The sequence below is a fragment of the Trachurus trachurus genome (assembly GCF_905171665.1).
Source record: "Trachurus trachurus genome assembly, chromosome: 20".
NCBI lineage: Eukaryota > Metazoa > Chordata > Actinopteri > Carangiformes > Carangidae > Trachurus > Trachurus trachurus.
This window is the reverse complement of record NC_139911.1, coordinates 167,428-183,373: the sequence shown is the minus strand read 5'-3', so window position 1 is coordinate 183,373 and position 15,946 is coordinate 167,428. Positions and strand designations below refer to the sequence as shown.

Sequence of the window (15,946 nt, the reverse complement as noted above, 5' to 3'; positions counted from 1 at the left end):
GTGTGTGTGTGTGTGTGTGTGTGTGTGTGTGTGTGTGTTCAGCTGCTCCAGGTGAGTCTGAAGCCGGACGGCAGCGTGGAGAACTGAGCCTGGAACACGATGAAGACGTGATGAGACGACGCCGTGAACGGAGCCACGTTGGTCTCCTGAAGACAGAGGAAAACATAAACATAAACATACTTTTACTTTATTAGTTTATCTGAATGGGACAGTGCACATCAATGAACATATAAAAACATGTAAATGTGTCGGATTATAGCAGCAATGCTCATTTCCATCCGTCTCAGTCCCAAAACATAAAAACAGTACAGTGACCGGAGAACACAGTTATATAAGCAACATGACAAAGCAGACAACAAGATAACAAACAGGTCCGATAATCAGGCCAGTAGAGGAATCTAAACAGTTTGAGAGATAAAGTGCAAAGGTGCAAAAGTGTCGTGACAGGTGCTAGAGTGCAGGAGTACATGGGTACCAAGTTGTATTGCACGGTGCCCTAAAGTGCACATGGGTTTAAAGTGCCAGGTGTATTGCATCAGATATTACCACAGACCACATATTACAGCAACTAAATATTCTATTATCCATATTCACGTTTTTGTTGCCGGTCTCACTCAAACACTGCAGGTATTACATGATGACATCACACGACATCACATGACATCACATAATCAACAGATAGATAGATAGATAGATAGATAGATAGATAGATAGATAGATAGATAGATAGATAGATAGATAGATAGATAGATAGATAGATAGATAGATAGATAGATAGACCTACCGCTCCACAGTACGGGCCGACAGGCGGTGAGGAGGCATCTGGGCCGTCGTACAGAGACAGGAAGTTGCTCTGACAGTCTCCGGGGTCGTCGATGCTGATCTGAGCGAAGGTGATGGTCACCACGCGGCCGCGCGGCGCCACCACGCTCCACTCACACCGCGTGTTGTTGGGGTAGGTGCCGGGGTAGTTAGGGCTGGCCACCGAACCGTGGTCGCCGTACAACGTGCCCCCACAACCTGAGGGGGGGAGGAAACAGACATCAGTGTTTTATTTTGAAGGAATCTGGCTGTACAAGACAGCAGCTATTCTTCCTGGGGTGAAAACATCTTACAAACATTTCTGTTTTCACAGATCATCATCATTCATACAGTGAACAACAGCAACACAAAACATAAACAAGCTCACATCTCATTTACAACCTGTTGTTAAAGTAAAGAAACAGAACTCATGCAGCAGAGAGGAGCTCTAACCTAACCCTAACCCTCCTTCTGGTAGAAACACATCATCTTTAGTCTCTGTTTAGAAGAGGCTGCTCAACCTTCTCTCATCAAACATCTCCATCGCTCTGTAATAAACTGTTTTTAGTTTTACGTTTGGGGGCAACAGGAAACGACCTTGTAGAGTAGTTACAACACTAATTTATTATAAAAAGTTACTGGGTTTTTTGTTATTGTGACATTTTTTACAAAACAAGCCAGAGAACAATGCTGTCTACTTCTGACACTTCACCAGGCAGCTGATTGTTCTATAATATATATATATATATATAACGATCTGAGCAGCTTTACTCTGAGCTAGTAGCAGCTGCAGATCATTGGACAAGAGTCCATTAGTGAACAACAACACTAGAGCTTGTAGTTGTTTAGTGAAGTGTCTGGGTTGAGATGTGTTTGGGAGGTTCTGACCGTGAGGGGACGACGTCCACGTGGCCTCGAAGCCGTCTCGGACCAGAGAACCGTCCGTCTTGAAGCGCAGGTAGAGCTGGTTGGACCGGGGGAAGACGGGGTTGGGGAGCGTGTTCCCACACAGACGCACGATCAGCGGAGAGGACGCCGTGCTGCCGTTACGCACCTGAAACCAGTCACACAGAGGTCACAGAGGTCACACAGGTCACACAGAGGTCACACAGGTCACACAGAGGTCACAGAGGTCACACACAGTTCATCTACAGCAGCGGTGTCATCCACAACCCTTTGGATGCACAGACGTATCAACAGAATAATGTGATAAAATTGGAGCCATCTGATTCTTTTTATTCTACTTTGTTCTTATTTTGTTTTAAAGGGACAACCAGGAGTTTCTATTTGGTTATAAAAAGTCTGATATTAATGTGGATGAATCTCCGTTACCACTTGTTAATGGTCCATTTTAGATAAATCTATGGTTTTGTCTCTATGGTTATTTTGTTATTATTAGTGGTGGTGGAAATGCTGGGCGAGCCGACCAGCGTTTCTTTACTTTCGGTTTCGTGGCGAGTCATGAGAATAACGCCGCCGAATCTCCGTTTATGGTGGGAACTACGACGGTATGTGATCGTCTTCCAACCTCTGACTTTAATTCTTGATGAATGAAAACATGAGTCTGTCTTGCGCCGGTCAAAGAATTTCACGGTGCGGAGGCTCATAGATGTAGTGAGAAAACACTTCACTTTTACAAAACTCCTCCTTGTCCCTTTAATTTATTTCGTTTTATTTGTATTCTATCTTTCTGTCATTTTCCTTGTGTGTGTGTGTGTGTGTGTGTGTGTGTGTGTGTGTGTGTGTGTGTGTGTGTGTGTGTGTGTGTGTGTGTGTGTGTGTGTGTGTTACCTCCAGGTAGTCAAACTGACACTGGCTGTGTCTCTCCACGTCGAAGCTGTTGAAGAACAGGGAGATGGAGTTGTTCTGCGGCGCCTTGAGGACGATGGTGCAGTCCAGGTTGTGGGGGTAAACCTCGGGCCAGCCCGGACTCTTCAGGTACCCAAACTCCTGCTCGTAGGTCCGACTGCAGCCTGAGGACCAGAACCACAACCACAACGGCCTCCTATTGGTCACAGTCCTCTAGAGCAGCAGCCAATCAACACCGAGAGAAGAGGCGAACCAAACCAGAACCGACTGCACTGCAGGTTCGACTGGCGATGACGTGGCGCATCGTGATTGGTCGTGAGGATTTATAAAAGTTGTAAGTAGACGAAAGTGAGCTATTTATATTTTTCTTATGATAACATTAAACATTTACACAACTAACAGTGACCAAAATGATTAAAATACTGTAATTAGCGCAGACGGGCGTTCACCAACGTTTGTTTAGCGTTGCCATGGAGATCTGAGCCAAAGTTAATTTCCTCCTGATGTGTCCGTCTGAAAGTTGTTTCATTTTGGTGTCAAACTGTAGAGAAGAGATGTGTCTGTGACAGATGAGTCTAATATTTACTATGAGGCCAAGAGACTAACTTCACTAACATCCATGGTAGCATCCTAGTAGCTAACGCATTACACCACCACGACCAATCACCATGTGCCACGTCATCGCCAGTCGCCGCCCCGGACACATCTGGTACCGACAGCGGTTCTGACCGGTTCTGACCGGTTCTGACCTACCGGCGGTCTGGTACGTGAAGCTCAGGCCGTTTCCGGGCATGAAGGCGTCGGACCTGAAGTGGACCAGCACCGTCCGGCCGTAGCTGTAGAAGTCCAGCGGACGAGGGTCTGAAGGACAGAACTTCAGGGACTGTCCGTAGTCGCCCTGGAAACAGAACCACACCAGAACCACTGTTAGTCCACTAGACCCGACCACTCCCTACCGTTCAGAACCATCCAGAACCATCCAGAACCATCCAAAACCATCCAAAACCGTCCAAAACCATCCAGAACCATCCAAAACCATCCAGAACCATCCAAAACCATCCAGAACCATCCAGAACCATCCAAAACCATCCATAACCATCCATAACCATCCAAAACCATCATCCAAAACCATCCAGAACCATCCAAAACCATCCAAAACCATCCATAACCATCCAAAACCATCATCCAAAACCATCCAGAACCATCCAGAACCATCCAAAACCATCCAAAACCATCCAGAACCATCCAAAACCATCCAAAACCCTCAATCAGAACCATCCAGAACCATCCAAAACCATCCAGAACCATCCCAAAAAACTCTCTAAAGAGTCTCCAGCTGGTCCAGAATGCCGCAGCGAGGGTTTTGACAGGAGTTAGGAAGAGAGAGCACATCTCTCCCACCTTAGCTTCTCTCCACTGGCTTCCTGTAGGATTTAGAATAGACTTCAAAATCCTTCTGCTGACTTATAATGCTCTTAATGATAAAGCTCCAACCTATCTGAAAGAACTAATCATTCCTTACTGTCCTACCAGAGCACTCCGCTCCCAGAACGCAGGTCTGTTAGTGACTCCCAGTATCTCTAAAAACAGACTGGGAGGTAGAGCCTTCAGTTACCGGGCTCCTTTACTGTGGAACCAGCTCTCTCCATGGGTCAAAGAGGCAGACACTCTAACTACATTTAAGTCTAGACTGAAGACCTTCCTTTATGACAGGGCTTTTAGTTAGGGCTGGTTCAGGTAGCTCTGAACCATTTTATAGCTACGCTGCTATAGGCTTAGACTGCTGGGGACACATCTGGTTACACAGAGCCCTCTCCTCTCCTCCTCTCCTCTCTCCCAAAACCATCCAGAACCATCCAGACCCACCGGTCCGGTCCAGACTCAGACTCACCACCGGTCCAGACCGGTCCAGACCGGTCCAGACTGAGACTCACCACGGGCCAGTCCTTCATGTCCATGTAGTTGTTGGAGCAGCTCTGGCTCGGCTGCAGCACCAGCGTCTGGACCGACACCTTGACGGTCTCCTGTGGCGGAGCGTCGAGGATCCAGCGGCAGAGGGTGAAGGGGGGGTAGGCGCCGGGGAAGGAGGGGGAGGTGGCGGTCTGGGCCGTCGCCGTGGCGTTCAGCGTCCCTCCACACATCACTGGGGGGTGGGGGGGGGGGGGGCACAGGTTAGAATAAGAGAGTAAGGACACCACCATTGACTCCCGTGGTAAGGGTTTAAGGGTTTAAGGGTTTAAGGGTTTTGCGCCCCTAGTGGCAGGATATGGGTATTGCAAAAGCGCCCAGAAAACCCATTCACTCCAATGTATGTGTGTTGCCCACTTGCTGCTAAATTGATGAAAACGGCCGTGTTTTTGTTTTTAGGTGTCTTGGTCATATCAGATTATACTTATAATCTGTTTATTACAAAATGTAGATTGAAACATTCATGTAGACAACTGTTTTTTTTTACTCTCCTATGTGTTAATGTTTATCTGTAAAGGATCCTCAATGATGCTATTAACGTGGGTGATCTATAAATGTCCTTAAATGATTGAAAACACCACACTGCTCATTCACCAACAATGTAGAGATGTCAGTTCTTTAGTAAAACCCATATTCCTCCACCAGGAGGCGCTGCCATTGGACCAATGCTGTCCTTACTCTCTGTTACAGAGCTCTAGCACAGGTAAACACAGGTGATGAGCATCTGATTCAACAACCCTCCACCTACCACCACGCTGTGTCTGTGTCTGTGTGTGTGTGTGTGTGTGTGTGTGTGTGTGTGTGTGTGTGTGTGTGTGTGTGTGTGTGTGTGTGTGTGTGTGTGTGTGTGTGTGTGTGTGTGTGTGTGTGTGTGTGTGTGTGTGTGTGTGTGTGTGTGTGTGTGTGTGTGTGTCTGTGTGTGTGTGTGTGTGTGTGTGTGTGTGTGTGTGTGTGTGTGTGTGTGTGTGTGTGTGCGTCCTCACAGGGAACTGCTCTGTACGTGGCGTTGAAGCCGCGTCTCTGCACCGAGTTGTCGGTCACGAAGCGAACCGTCAGGAAGTTTCCACTGGACACGAACTGAGACGGAATCAAGTTCCCACAGAACGTTCCCACGAGAGGGAACTGCACGCTGTCGCCGTCGTACACCTGAACACACACACACACACACACACACACACACACACACACACACACACACACACACACACACACACACACACACACACACACACACACACACACACACACACACACACACACACACACACACACACACACAGACACACACACTGGAGTTAATACTGGTTCTAATACTGACTGGTGATGTCACAGCTCATTAAAAGCTGCATCTCATAGCGTGGTGAATGTGCAGCTCACAACTTGTCCACCAGAGCGTTGTGGAGTTGTTGGATTGTGTATTTGATGAGTTTTTGTACCGTTCACCTCCATTGTGTTCACTGCAGCTCACGTCTCTGCCCCGCCCATCTCAAAACAACATGCACCGATAATTAAAGGTGATGAACCTACTGCTATGACTATAGGGATTATGGTGAGAGGAGGATCAGAATAAATGTTGAACTGGCCCTTTAACGTGATGATGTCATAGTTGGTATATTGTATTACATACAGGGTGTGTTTACCTTGACGTAGTCATAGCGACAGGAGGAGGAGTGTTTACCTTGACGTAGTCATAGCGACAGGGTGTGTTTACCTTGACGTAGTCATAGCGACAGGGAGTGTTTACCTTGACGTAGTCGTAGCGACAGGAGGAGGAGTGTTTACCTTGACGTAGTCGTAGTGACAGGGTGTGTTTACCTTGACGTAGTCGTAGCGACAGGAGGAGGAGTGTTTACCTTGACGTAGTCGTAGCGACAGGAGGAGGAGTGTTTACCTTGACGTAGTCGTAGTGACAGGGTGTGTTTACCTTGACGTAGTCATAGCGACAGGGTGTGTTTACCTTGACGTAGTCATAGCGACAGGGAGTGTTTACCTTGACGTAGTCGTAGCGACAGGAGGAGGAGTGTTTACCTTGACGTAGTCATAGCGACAGGGTGTGTTTACCTTGACGTAGTCGTAGCGACAGGAGGAGGAGCTCTCCAGCTCGAAGGAGCTGAAGGTCAAGTTGACGACGTTGTTGACCGACGTCTCGATCGTCCACACACAGTCCATCAGCGGCTCGTAGCGTCCGTCCATGTTGGGGTCCGGAGATCCCAGCATGCCGATGGGCGTCGCCATGACGCCGCCGCAGCCCTGCGCCGGGCCGAGCGTCTCGCTGTAGGTCGCCCGCCAGCCCACGCCGCTCACCGAGGCGTCGGTCCTGAACACCAGGAACAGCTGATTGGACGAGGACAGCAGGTCGGGGGGCAGCGCCGTCCCACAGAACCGGCCCAGCAGCGGCGCCAACGTGTCACCGCCGTCGTACACCGCCACGTAGTCATAGCGACAGGACGATGAGGCCTCCAGGTGGAACGTGTTGAACCTGCAGAGAGAGAAGGAGAGCAACACAATCAAGATCTAGGCCAGTGATCATCAACTGGCGGCCCGCGGGCCGAATCCGGCCCGCCGAACCTTCCAATCCGGCCCGCAACTGAGTTCTAATAGTTAAAAAGTAGCTATTATATTTCTCGGTCTCTGTTGGTGTGCGCCTGTAAGTCAATGCGCTGGGACACGGAGACACGCAGACACGCTCAAAGTATGCGCCTGTAAGTCAATGTGCTGGGATAAAGAAACGCCGCGGTACCCAAAGCACCGTGCATGAAAGTTTAGGGAGCCGACTGGACTGCAGGGTTTTCCCTGCCTGCCTGCAGAGGCGAGCTGCTGGGTGAGTTTGGCCGCTGCCTCGGTTAAACCGGGTGTGCACGGGGCCGTTCAGTAGCGTCTTTTGCGCACTCAAACCCATTCAGTGTAGATGCGTGTCATTCGCGCTCACAACCCAAAAACGATGCGGTAGCGGCGCGTGTTTGATGCCACTCGGTTGTTTTTTTGTGCACGTCCGTGGCGCACAGCTGCATGGACCTGCTTCTCCCTCCGGTGTTGTGTCCCGGTTCCCCCTCGGCCTGTGTCTCTCCTACTGTTTCCCACTGAGCTCTGTCCATGTGTGGAAAAACGTCGCCTCTGAGATGTAGAATGTGTATTACCTATAGAAGAGAAACACTACTGACTACTCAGGACTACTGACTTGTATCAATCAGAACCGATTGTCAGCCTCCTTTCATATTTAGGCTGAAAATCACAGGACAAGTCAGCAGTGTAAAGCTCCAGCATGTGGGAGTATCTGAAAGTCCAGCTGTCAAGATTTTTCATTTTATATCATAGGCTACCAAACACCAAAGATATGTAAAATGAAAATTACGAGTTTACAGGTAAAATAGAATATAAACAAATACATTATTAGGCAAAAAGGTGAATTTAATTTCAATCTCGGCCTATTTGAATGTCCGGCCCCCAAGGTGTCTGTTGAGAAAGATTCTGGCCCTTCAACAAATATAGTTGATGACCCCTGATCTAGGCTGTGTCCTAACCTCCCTCCTCTCTATCTAGTGACCAGTTGTTGTAGTGGTGTCTGAATGTTTAGTGATTATTAATGTTCACTATCTAGTGACTGAATCTATCCCATAATTCACCACCAAATGTAGTGAACATCCGATGGTCACTAACCGGAGCAAGATATCCCATCATGCATTGCGGTCACGGATGGCCGTTACCACAGCGGCCCAGAGCGACCGGTGTAGCTACCAAATAAATGCAGTAGTGACTGGTGTAGCTACCAAATAAATGCAGTAGTGACCGGTGTAGCTACCAAATAAATGCAGTAGTGACCGGTGTAGCTACCAAATAAATGCAGTAGTGACCGGTGTAGCTACCAAATAAATGCAGTAGTGACCGGTGTAGCTACCAAATAAATGCAGTAGTGACTGGTGTAGCTACCAAATAAATGCAAATAGTGACCGGTGTAGCTACCAAATAAATGCAAGTAGTGACCGGTGTAGCTACCAAATAAATGCAAGTAGTGACCGGTGTAGCTACCAAATAAATGCAGTAGTGACCGGTGTAGCTACCAAATAAATGCAAGTAGTGACCGGTGTAGCTACCAAATAAATGCAAGTAGTGACCGGTGTAGCTACCAAATAAATGAAGTAGTGACCGGTGTAGCTACCAAATAAATGAAGTAGTGACCGGTGTAGCTACCAAATAAATGCAGTAGTGTCAGAAAGTGTTTTTTATTTGACCAGTGAGTCACTATATTGAATTCACTATATAGTGAGTAGGGAGGAGGGAATGAGGGAGGGGTTTAGGTCCTCGTCACAGTCCTAGATCTAGATCCAGATCCTGATGAGTGTGATGAGTGTAACTTTTCTCACCGTAGTCTGACGACCCTGTTGGTCCTGACCTGGATGCTGTAGGTGCAGTTGATGTTGTGGTGGTAGTTGGTCATGGACAGAGCTGGACTGCTGACTGAGCCCATGGTGCTGTTGTAGTAGCCTCCACACGCTGCACACACACACACACACACACACACACACACACACACACACACACACACACACACACACACACACACACACACACACACACACACACACACACACACCAAACTTTACAACACTATGAATGTGTAAAATAATTTATAGTCAAAATATAATTGCAGTAATTACAGTATCTATGAATATAGGAGCAGTTATTAATCCTTTAGAGGAAATGTTTGAGGTTTATTTAATAGTTTTTTTCTTACAAATGAGGCTCTAACATTTAAATTCCTACCAGTTCAGTGTTACGTTGGTAAATTAACATTAATATAATTTAACCCAGTTACTCTGTGTGTTTACCTTTTTAGGAGTTGACGGTATTTAATACTTGCGGTGTTTAATACGGCGATTAACAGTGTAAACTAGTGATGGTGACGTCATAAACATCCAGATGTGTGGTGGACAGATGTGTACTCACGGATGGCTCGGTACTCGGCCATGAAGCCGCTGTCGCTGATCAGTGAGTCTGAGTAGAAGTGAAGCATCATGGGACCGAAGGTGGAGAACGGCCCCGGGATGCTGCTGCCGCACACGGTGGCGATGGGCGCTCCGCTGGCCGCGCCGCTGGAGCTCAGCCGGTAGATCTTCAGCCCGTCGTACCGACACGTCGAGTGTGCTACACAACACACAGCACACAACACACAACACACAACACACAACAACACACAACACACAACACAACACACAACACACAACACACAGCACACAACACACAACACACAACACAACACAACACACAACACACAACACAACACACAACACACAGGGAATATTGGTAATGTACGTATATTCCTTACTAAATACATGACATCATTAAAGACGCAGTGGGAGGGCGATTTGGGGTTTGAACTTCCTGAGGAGATTTGGGAAAGAGCTTTAGATAGAAAACATTCCTCTTCAATCTGCTTACGACACAGTTATCCAGTTCAAGGTCATGCATCGTCTTCATTGGTCTAAAGTTCGCACCTAAAGTCGATCCCATTTGTGATCGATAGCCACCCTCGAGTCTTGCATACATTCTGGTTTTGTTCAAAACTGGACAACTTCTGGCAGTCAATATTTAAAACTAACCCTAACCCTAAGTACCTATTGAACTTTTGACCCCAGGAAGAATAGCTGCTGTCTTGTACAGCAGCTAATGGGGATCTAATAAAACAAACAAACAAACTTTCTGCCATTACTGCCATATATGGAATAACTCACCTTAACCGCCAGGCACAGAATATGATCTCTCTTAGAGCTTGTAGGCGATTAATACTTTTTAAGTGGAAGGAGAAACTTCCCCCAACCTTTAAGATTAAGATTAGAATGACCTTCTAGAGAAGATTCGTTACTCTACAAGAGGATGTATTTCATGCTACATGAGGTTGTTGTTTATATTTGAATTTATGTACTTTCTACACTATCTTTCTATGTACAAATATAAATAAAAAGACTTGGAGCAAAAAAAACAAAACTGCTGGTTGCCATGACAACAGTCTGCTGGTTGCCATGACAACAGGGGGGCTGGTACCTTCGACCTGGAACACCTGGAAGGTGACGACCACCACGGTCTGGGCTCCAGCATCGATGGTGTAGTTGCAGCGGGCGGAGAACGGGTAGTCGGACGGGTAGTTGGGGGAAACCACGCGGCCGCTGGCGGCGGTGAAGTTGGCGCCGCAGCCTGAGGAACACATGACATCATCATGACATCATCACCAGACCGCCGGTTACCTGACAGCGGAGGTGAGAGCGCCGGTTCTGGTTCTTACGTGTTCTGAAGGAGGCGGAGAACCCTCTGCCCGTCGCCCCGGACGACTGGAACCGACTCGTGATGACGTTGTACGGAGCAACGACCGGCGCCGGCGCCACAGAACCACAGCCAGTAGCTAGCAGAGCCTCAGACTGCTGAGTCTGACCCGCCCACACCTGGAGAGGAACAGGAAGAGGAGAGGAACAGGAGAGGAACAGGTCAGGTGCATATTCTCATTTGTCCAGGTCATAGTATTTCAAAGGAGGTTAAATGGAAAGCAACTGGACTTAGTTATTGTCTAAGAATACGGCCTTCCTAGACAATAACTAAGTCCAGTTGCTTTCGATTTAACCTCCTTTGAACATACTGTATATATCATTTATTATGTTTTTCCATAGGTTCAGGGTGGGAGGTTCTCTAAGAAGCCAGCATCTGGTTATTGCTTTTTTACTTGCTGCCATGAGGATCTTTAATAAATATCTATCCCTGTTATGCAGATCCTTTGATATATTCCCCAAATAAAATGAAACACAAGGGAAGTTAATATCAAATCCCAGAATCCTCTTTGTTGTGGCTTGTACTTGGGTCCAGAAAGGTTGCAAGGCAGGGCAGGTCCAAAAAATATGAGTATGGTCCGCCATTAGTTGCCCCCATTGTCTCCAGCATTGGGTCTGGTGTCCTGTTTGTTTTGATTTTATTCTGGGGGTTATGAAAAACCTCACCAAGTTCTTCCAGCAGAAGCTTCTCCAACACTGTGAGTTTGTGGTCGACATCTGGGTGTGTATTATGGCAGTCCATTCCTCTGGGGAGATTACAGTTTCCAACTCTCTTTCCCATTTTTGCTTTATATAATCTGTTGAGTGGGTCTTCATCAATGAAATACTTGAGTACAGATTCCCGAAAATTCGTCGGGAGGACTTTGAGTTATAAGCTCTCATGAACATTTGTGTAACCCCAGATTGTTCTTCTGTACCCTGTCCTTTCACCTCACTTTGATAATAGTGTTGTATTTGTGTGTGTCTATACAAATCCTGTCTTTCTAGACCATATTTTCCAGATATAGACTGAAAGCCGTTCTCCTACCTTGACGTAGCTGCTCTGACACTGGCCGGCGGCGTCGGGGATCTGGAAGTCGCTGCTGAAGCTCAGCTCCAGGTGGTTTCCCTCGTGCGCCACCACCTGCCACACACACTCTGCGTTGGCCGGGAAGTTCTGAGGGAAGTTCGGAGACTTGAAGGTTCCTGAGTCGGCGTGGATGATCCCGCCACAGCCTGGAGGAACACAAGACCGGAGCGAGATGAGGTGAGGATGAAGATGATTTAAATTCAATTCAATTCAATTCAATAAACTTTAATTGTCCCCGTAAAGAAATTCATCATGGACTTCACTGGTGGTCCGCAGTTTAAAAATAAAACAAACAAACTTTATTTAAATTAAATAAATACATTAAATATCAATCAATCAATCAATCAATCAATCAATCAATCAATCAATCAATCAATCAATCAATCAATCAATCAATCAACCAACCAACCAACCAACCAACCAACCAACCAACCAATCAATCAATCAATCAATCAATCAATAACCTGTACTGATACAGTACACATTAAACAACACGTTACCCACCATCACAGCAACAAAACCGTTACAACACAGAGTTTTATCACCTGTTCACTAACTAACTACATATGTGAGGAAGACGAGTGTTTGTCTCCATGGAGACGGTGTTTGACTCACCGGAGGAGTCGGCCGACCAGGTGGCGACGAAGCCTCCTCGGGACACGCTGTGGTCGGCCAGGAACACCACGGCCAGCTTGTTGGACCCTGATTGGACGGTTCCCGGCGAGGTGGTGCCACAGTACTGGCCGATGATCGGCGACCCGGGCGACGCTCCGTTGAACACGGTGACCGAGTCCCAACCGCAGCTGGAGTGAGGCTCCAGGTTGAAGTAGCTGAAGGAGAGCTGAGACAAGCAGAGAGGTGATGTCACTGTGATGTCACTGTGATGTCACTCTGTGACGTCACTCTGTGATGTCACTCTGTGTGTGTAACTCACGGTGATGGTGTGGCCCTCGGGGGCCTCCAGCAGCCAGGCACAGCGGCTGGGGCTGGGGTAAGGGCTGGGGTAGTTAGGACTGGAAACTACCCCCCCCTCGCCGGACTGCCACCCCCCACACTCTGCAGAGAGGAGCAGTGATGTCACAGTGATGTCACAGTGATGTCACAGTGATGTCACAGTGATGTCACAGTGATGTGACTGTACACAGTATTTAAAAAGAAATTGAAATTGTATTTTTTATGAGCTGTATATGAGTAAGAGTGGTTCCACTTTGTTACCTAAGAAAAACTCTGTTTAACTCATTGAGTGCCGCGCTCCTTTCCAAAGTTTTAGTCAAGTGTACCGGCAATTTAGACCATTTTTGACTTTTTATGTAGAGCCATAGTGTATTCTATATTATTGCCACCAACACATACTGTGGCTCAATTGAAAGGTTTAACTTTATGCTTCAAATGACCACAAACCGTTTGTTTCTACGTGCCTCCGTTCCTGAGAAAAGTCAAGCTAAACATGGCTGGGTTTCACCAAAATCCCTCCTTTTTTTCTAGAAAAGGAGATAGAGCGTCTTTTATGAAAGGTGCTCTGTTTGTGTCTGTCGCTCTTCTGACACTCGCATTTCTGGATCAAAGGGCTCGTATAAGATAAATATACACAACAATTGTTGTTCTATTCACAAAACCACCATCGGGGGCGGGGGGGGCGCCACTAAACAACAATAACACAGACGCACCGTGCCGTGTCACAGCTTCTCGCCGCGGAGCGTGAGGGTCAGTCGGCCACAGCGCCTCGGGAAGACCGGTCCAGCCGGTGGTCGCGGTCCTTCTGTGGTACGGGTCGGTGATGCCGGTCTGCTTTGGTCCAGAGACCATCAGATTTTACCGCGGGAGGACTTTGGGGAGGACACGGTGTTGCTCCAGCTGAAGACCGGGCGGGACAGTCGGCTGAGAGCTTCCTGTTTCTGCTCCGAGCTGCTGGAGCAGCTGGAGCTGCAGCGCGGGTGAGAGCAGAGCAGCGCTGCATCTGCATGCAGAACTCCGTTTGCAGAAGCCGAGTTATGATAAAAAACTTCCAGATCATGAGCTGTCATGTGACTTTGATCGTCATCTATTTCAGTTCTCCTCGTCGTAGAGTCCCCAAATTTACATATAATGTGTATTAAAGTGTCTATTTTCATAATTAAAAAAAGAAGCAAAAAACGAAAAATCTCGTTTTTGGCACTCAACGCATGGGAACGAAAAACGAGAAATTACGTGGTTGGCACTCAATGAGTTAAGATCGGTGGAAATGTTCAAATGTTTGTTTTAACTTTTTTAGGTTGTTGTGATTGACTGTAAATGTAAATGTATGATATGTTGTGTATATATGTATATTTTGTGTTGTTCCTTGTGGACCCCAGAAAGACTGCAATTCTAAACAGTGATGTCACAGTGATGTCACAGTGATGTCACAGTGATGTCACAGTGATGTCATGGTGTGTCACCTGAGAACAGGTACTTGGCCCTGAAGCCCAGGTCTCCCTGGGAGGAGTCGGTCTGGAACTGGACCCAGAGCTCGGGGGTGAAGACCACGATGGGAACTCTGGGGGTCGTCTGCCCGCACAACTTGGCCAACAGCTCTCCGTCAGAGTCACCTGGGGGGGGGGTTATCCACTCTTTAAAAAGCAGCTAAAAATACATCTCAACTTCTCTCTCCACATCCCACATCCTCACTCTCTAAAGTCTTTTTATGATTTCAATTAATGAATTTTTTCTACCTTATTTCTATTGTCTCTATTTGTTACTGAATCACTTTGTTCTTTATCTCTCCATTTTTTCTCATTTTTTTCTCATTTTGGTTCATTTTGCTCGTATAATATTGATTATGCACTTTATCTCCTTTTTTTCCTATGTTTATTTGTTAGCCATAGAAATCTGTCTTGTTGTAATTTGTTATCGGCTTCGTTCCCTCCGTGCACCATTAATTTAAATGTGTGCTAAATAAATAAACAAAACTAAACTAAACACAGGTAAGGGCCAATCAACAACCAATAGGAAGCAGCCGTGGTGCTCACCCAGTCTGAACTGCAGGAAGTCGGCGCTGCAGGTCTGGTGGCTCTGCAGGTGCAGGTCTTCCACCAGAACCACGATGGACGAGTTCACGTGTCGCGGGTTCTGAATCCTCCACTCACAGTTCAGATTGCTGCTGTAGTTGGACACCAGGTATCCAGGAGAGGTGAAGTTCCCCCCCGCCAGGCTGCTGAGGACACCGCCGCACACTGAGGACCAATCAGAGACACGCACCTCAGAAACACACACACCTCAGAAACACACGCACCTCAGAAACACACACCTCAGAAACACACACACCTCAGAAACACACACACTGCTACTGTTGTGGTATTTTTAAAGAAAAATGACATAGAAGGTTGAAAACAACAAGACCAGTGAACAGAGTTTTGCCACCTTTAAAGATCAAGTATGAACTGTGTTATTATTTCACTAATGACTACATTACATTTTTTAAAGTAAAGTTACTTTGTGTTCTTATGTTGTTTCATTTCAACACTGCATCATCACTACTGGCAGCCATCTTGATCTCCAAAATTACAGCGTGCTCTTTAGCACCACCTAATGGATGAGAGTGGGCACTTCAACAGGGTCTGAAGGAGTGCAGGGCGTCAGTGGTGAACAGGGATGGATGTGAACTATATATTATGACCCTTATAACTCTTTCTGCTGAGCTAGGAGTTTTGGCTTCAGGTGCAGTAACACAGAACGGCCACCAGGCGGATTGAGGATGGAAACATCTCAGAGATGGTTAGGAAGGTGGTACACTTCCAGAGAAGATGAGGGTGAAACCAAGGTCACAGAAAAAGGTGCTCAGTCAGCAGAGATCAGACTTCAACAGGTGGGAGGGAGAAATACTGAGATCAACACATGTCCAACAGTAAATAAGCCACATTGATGATATGAAGTCAGTCGCTCTGTCGCTCTCTTTGCAGTGCACCTCTGTGCACGAAGTTCTGACCTTTATTTCTCTTATCTTTTGTCTATGTGTGCAACTCGGGTT

General features: G+C 47.0%; 1 protein-coding gene across 1 annotated transcript in view; it reads right to left on the bottom strand.

The window, feature by feature from the left end:
• Positions 1-38: 38 nt before the first annotated feature.
• Positions 39-15,946, bottom strand: part of cubn (cubilin (intrinsic factor-cobalamin receptor)) — a gene marked incomplete at both ends in the record, with an annotated part of 58,129 nt that continues 42,221 nt past the window's right edge. Inside the window, 17 exons of the mRNA XM_083995226.1 lie at positions 39-146; positions 785-1,020; positions 1,690-1,855; positions 2,593-2,774; positions 3,364-3,508; positions 4,545-4,753; positions 5,562-5,724; positions 6,640-7,057; positions 8,940-9,069; positions 9,523-9,720; positions 10,618-10,767; positions 10,856-11,012; positions 11,920-12,107; positions 12,577-12,802; positions 12,896-13,017; positions 14,379-14,528; positions 14,949-15,152. Of these exons, the coding sequence (XP_083851352.1) occupies positions 39-146; positions 785-1,020; positions 1,690-1,855; positions 2,593-2,774; positions 3,364-3,508; positions 4,545-4,753; positions 5,562-5,724; positions 6,640-7,057; positions 8,940-9,069; positions 9,523-9,720; positions 10,618-10,767; positions 10,856-11,012; positions 11,920-12,107; positions 12,577-12,802; positions 12,896-13,017; positions 14,379-14,528; positions 14,949-15,152 (3,152 nt within the window). The remainder of the gene's footprint in view (positions 147-784; positions 1,021-1,689; positions 1,856-2,592; positions 2,775-3,363; positions 3,509-4,544; positions 4,754-5,561; positions 5,725-6,639; positions 7,058-8,939; positions 9,070-9,522; positions 9,721-10,617; positions 10,768-10,855; positions 11,013-11,919; positions 12,108-12,576; positions 12,803-12,895; positions 13,018-14,378; positions 14,529-14,948; positions 15,153-15,946) is intronic.